The sequence below is a fragment of the Otolemur garnettii genome, unplaced genomic scaffold, assembly GCF_000181295.1.
Source record: "Otolemur garnettii isolate 467f Iridium unplaced genomic scaffold, OtoGar3 scaffold00052, whole genome shotgun sequence".
NCBI classification, from domain to species: domain Eukaryota; kingdom Metazoa; phylum Chordata; class Mammalia; order Primates; family Galagidae; genus Otolemur; species Otolemur garnettii.
This window is the reverse complement of record NW_003852447.1, coordinates 12541654-12545166: the sequence shown is the minus strand read 5'-3', so window position 1 is coordinate 12545166 and position 3513 is coordinate 12541654. Positions and strand designations below refer to the sequence as shown.

The 3513-nt window shown below is 47.8% G+C and overlaps 1 protein-coding gene across 2 annotated transcripts in view; it reads right to left on the bottom strand.

Annotated features, from left to right (window-relative positions):
• The window catches only part of STXBP6 (syntaxin binding protein 6), a 254299-nt gene that overhangs the window by 3558 nt on the left and 247228 nt on the right, over positions 1 to 3513 (bottom strand). For both annotated transcript variants that reach the window (XM_003791994.3, XM_023514407.1), the window contains exon 5: positions 3025 to 3182. In XM_003791994.3, the coding sequence (XP_003792042.1) occupies positions 3025 to 3182 (158 nt within the window). The remainder of the gene's footprint in view (positions 1 to 3024; positions 3183 to 3513) is intronic.

Below are 3513 nucleotides of genomic sequence, written 5' to 3'. Positions count from 1 at the left end.
TATATATTTATTATCTTTAAGGCAGCATTGTACAAAAGTGATCCATTCACTCCTGGATCATTGCAGGAGACCTGGGAAAAGCTGGAGGGTCAAAGCTCCTTTTAGAAATGTGTGCCATACTTTCCAGCCAGGCTTGGGTGTCCTTATTTAACCAGGAGCTGGAAGAAACTGTCACCTGGAATTGCTGTTCTCTGTCCAGGACTCTACCGTGTGCACAGTGCCTCCACTTGTAGACACAGCCCTCTCTTTATGAGTCTACAGAGCCACACTTGCCAGGAATGGGGTGGAGGGGCAGAGGGGAAGGGCTTGGATTCCATCTCTGTACTCTCCCCTCACCAGCAGGTTTGGCCGGTGAAATGACCTTTTCATGGCCTGCTTATCTGAGCAGGTTCAAATCAGGAATTCCAGTCCCTGGGAAAATAGCCACACCTTATCTAAAGAGGTCAGCCTGCTGGTTGGGAATATTGCCAATGCTAGTGATTCACGGGAACACATCCCAGTTTTGGAAATCTGCAAGTCTGGCTGTGACACCATCTCTCTCATACTCTCTCATACACACTAACAGATACCAGCAGCACCCCAGCACTGCCCTTGAGAACACTTACAGGAGGAGAAACTAAAATAAATGCAAACTGCCCTGCCTCAGCCCTCTCCACTGAAATCAGGTAACTGTCTGCACAGATTCTCCCACTGGTCAAGCCAGAGGCCCCTTCCTTTGCCTTCAGTGGCCTCTTAACTTTCTGTCCTAACAGTTTCTACTCTGAGTACCGCTCGGTCTGTGTGTGCATAGCATCAATATTTAGTGGGAAGCTCACCCACCCCACTTTCCCTTAGTCTGGAAGGCACAATCCAGATCTAAAAATCTTCACCTCCATTTCTTCCCTGTCCTTATGTTCATGACACTCAGGTGCCAGTAAGGATTCTCTAGCCCCTCTGTGGCACCCATTATGTGACTGAATAGGGCAGGTTCAGCAGAAAGGACGGTTACAGAAATAATTACAAATAATAGCAATTCAAATGTGTCTGTGTGACTTACTGTGCTTAGACCTTTGAACTCGTTCAATTTTCTCAACACCCTAGGAGGGAGGTATTATTATTAATTAGGTCTACTTTACCGATGAAGGAACTGAGGCTTAGTGAAATTAAGCACTTGCCTTAGGTCACCAAGATGGTAAATTGCAGAGCTGGATTCAAACGCAAGATACTATTATGTCATATTGCTTTCCCAGCTACCTAACAAACTTGGCCACGATATGAGGGAAACAGGACTCGCAGGGCCAAGAGTTCAGGCCATCTGGTTAGTTTGTCCAATCCAGTATTTATACAGCCCCTTTGAGAGGGACGCCTCCATGGGTGACATCCAGGTATTGTCTGCTCCACTCTGGGAAGAGTGATTTCATAGTCTCCCTCGGTAACCTGGTTCATGGTTTAGTCATTAACCTGAACTCTTGTTTTAGCAGAATTGTATCAGTGCACTATTGATTGCTCTGTTCTGTGTGGGAAGACATGAAAGATAATAGCCTGTACTATCACCCTTCCCGGGCGTGAAGACAGCTATGAAGTTATTCCCTTCAGCCTGCTCTTGCCTAACTCAACACTTCACATGTTTCCCCAGATTCCCACTGTCCGGCCCCCATTCAAATCACTTAAGTTCCTGTTGTTATAAATGAAGCTTACCATTTATAATGAATCCTAGCATTTTCATTTCATTAGTATCTCTGTATTACAAAGGGAGAAGGGATCAGGGAAACCTAAAATCTGGGTTCACCCTCTACAACAACCATAGGAATCTGAGGTTCCAGCCTCCAGCACAGCTGCCTGCATTTTCAGACAGATCTGGCCTATTTTCCTCCATAGAACTACTCCAAATGGGTCCCATATGCAGCAGTGCAGTAAGATCCTTTCTCAACAGAGAATCAATGAGACAGCCAGACGTGTCTGTGCAAAGGGGCTGCAGGAAGCCCCCGCTGGAGTCAGATCCCAGCCAGCTGAGTGTGAGCCTCCAGAGAGGAGGCTGAGCTGGGGAGACTTTCTTCACTGCTTTTTAGGTTATCCATTCTTGTTTCCTCAGCAGAAGCGGGGTTTCTGTTAAAGCCAATTAATTTTTTTCCCCAAAGGTCACCTGAAAAGCATATCTGAAGGGCCAGATCCTGAGTCTGACATGCCAACACAAGGCATCAGCAGACACTGTTTCTGGAAATCTAAATTCAAATCAACCAGAAAAGAACTGCCCTTTGATCTGAGCACAAGAACAGTAATAAATCCTCTTTATCACCTGAACAACAGGGTCTCTGTTTCTTTTGGTTTGTGACTGTCTTAGATAGCTGGCTGCCAATAAAAACTCCCCTTTTCCCTCCTGAAAGGCACATTCTTAGTGACTGTGTGAATGTGGAGTGCACGCTCAGTCATGTGGGAGACGTCATTCTCGGGGTTCAGAGAGAAGCTTGTTGGCAGCTCAGCCCCAGTCAAGCTTAGAGTTAAAGAACTGAGGCCCTGAAATAACCACTGGCCCCTCTCAGAAGGAAACCCACCCCTGAGGAGCACTGTGCTCTGGGGCTTGGGTTTGCTCTGCAGCTGGTGAAGACATAGCACAGGGTACTAGACTTGGGACAGCAGGGCACAGGGTGGAAAAGCAAACGGGAGCAGCCTGAAGTCCTGCATGTGTGGGCCAACAGAAAGGGATATTCTAACACCTGACTTCTTTTTTTCCACCCTTATCCCGTGCCCTGAAACTTGAACCCTGGGCAGAAGTTAAAGATGATCCATATTTCCGGAAGAGCCAAGGTCAAAAGGTCAGGCATAGGGGTTAGGCCATCAGAAAAGAGATAAACACCAAAACCAGGCACAAGAAGACATTTTTCATGACTCTGGCATTTCATAAGCAGATGGGAAGTATATAAAGGGGGTAGAAATAGACAAAGCTTGATTTTCCGTCTCCTATCATGGAAAATATTGAGATAAAGTTTCTTGGCACTGTAGCTCCCGACAAGTGAGAGCTGAGACCCTGCCCCTCTGCTGGCCCACCTTGTGTGCAGTTTCTGCAAACTGCTGGGCGCTGTTCTTCAGTTCTTCTGTCTTCTCCTCTGCTCGGCCTAACCGCTCCCCGCGCTCATTCAAGGCCTGGCTTGCCTTCTGTACAGCGCTGGTCACACTGTCGGCAGCTGAATGGAGGATGCTGTTTCCTGAAAGAAGGAGAGTGAGCGTGACAAGCCGGCTCTGCCCACCTGTGGGACCAGACCCTGCCAGCAGGGAGTGCCCTGTATGAGGAGGGCAGGTCACACCAGGACAGGCCTCCTGTCTAGAGTCTAGGAAACCAGTCGTTTCCTCTGATTTGGTCTGACTGACTCTCTTGCAGCAAGAACCCCCACTGACTGCAGGACCCGGGCAAATCCTGAATGCTGCTCTATATCCCTATCACCGACATGCCAGACCTTTCCCTATGGCACTATGCTATCTGGTGAGGCTCTGCTGGATTTAGGACCTGGTTAGGAATGGTAAATTCTGACAAGTTCA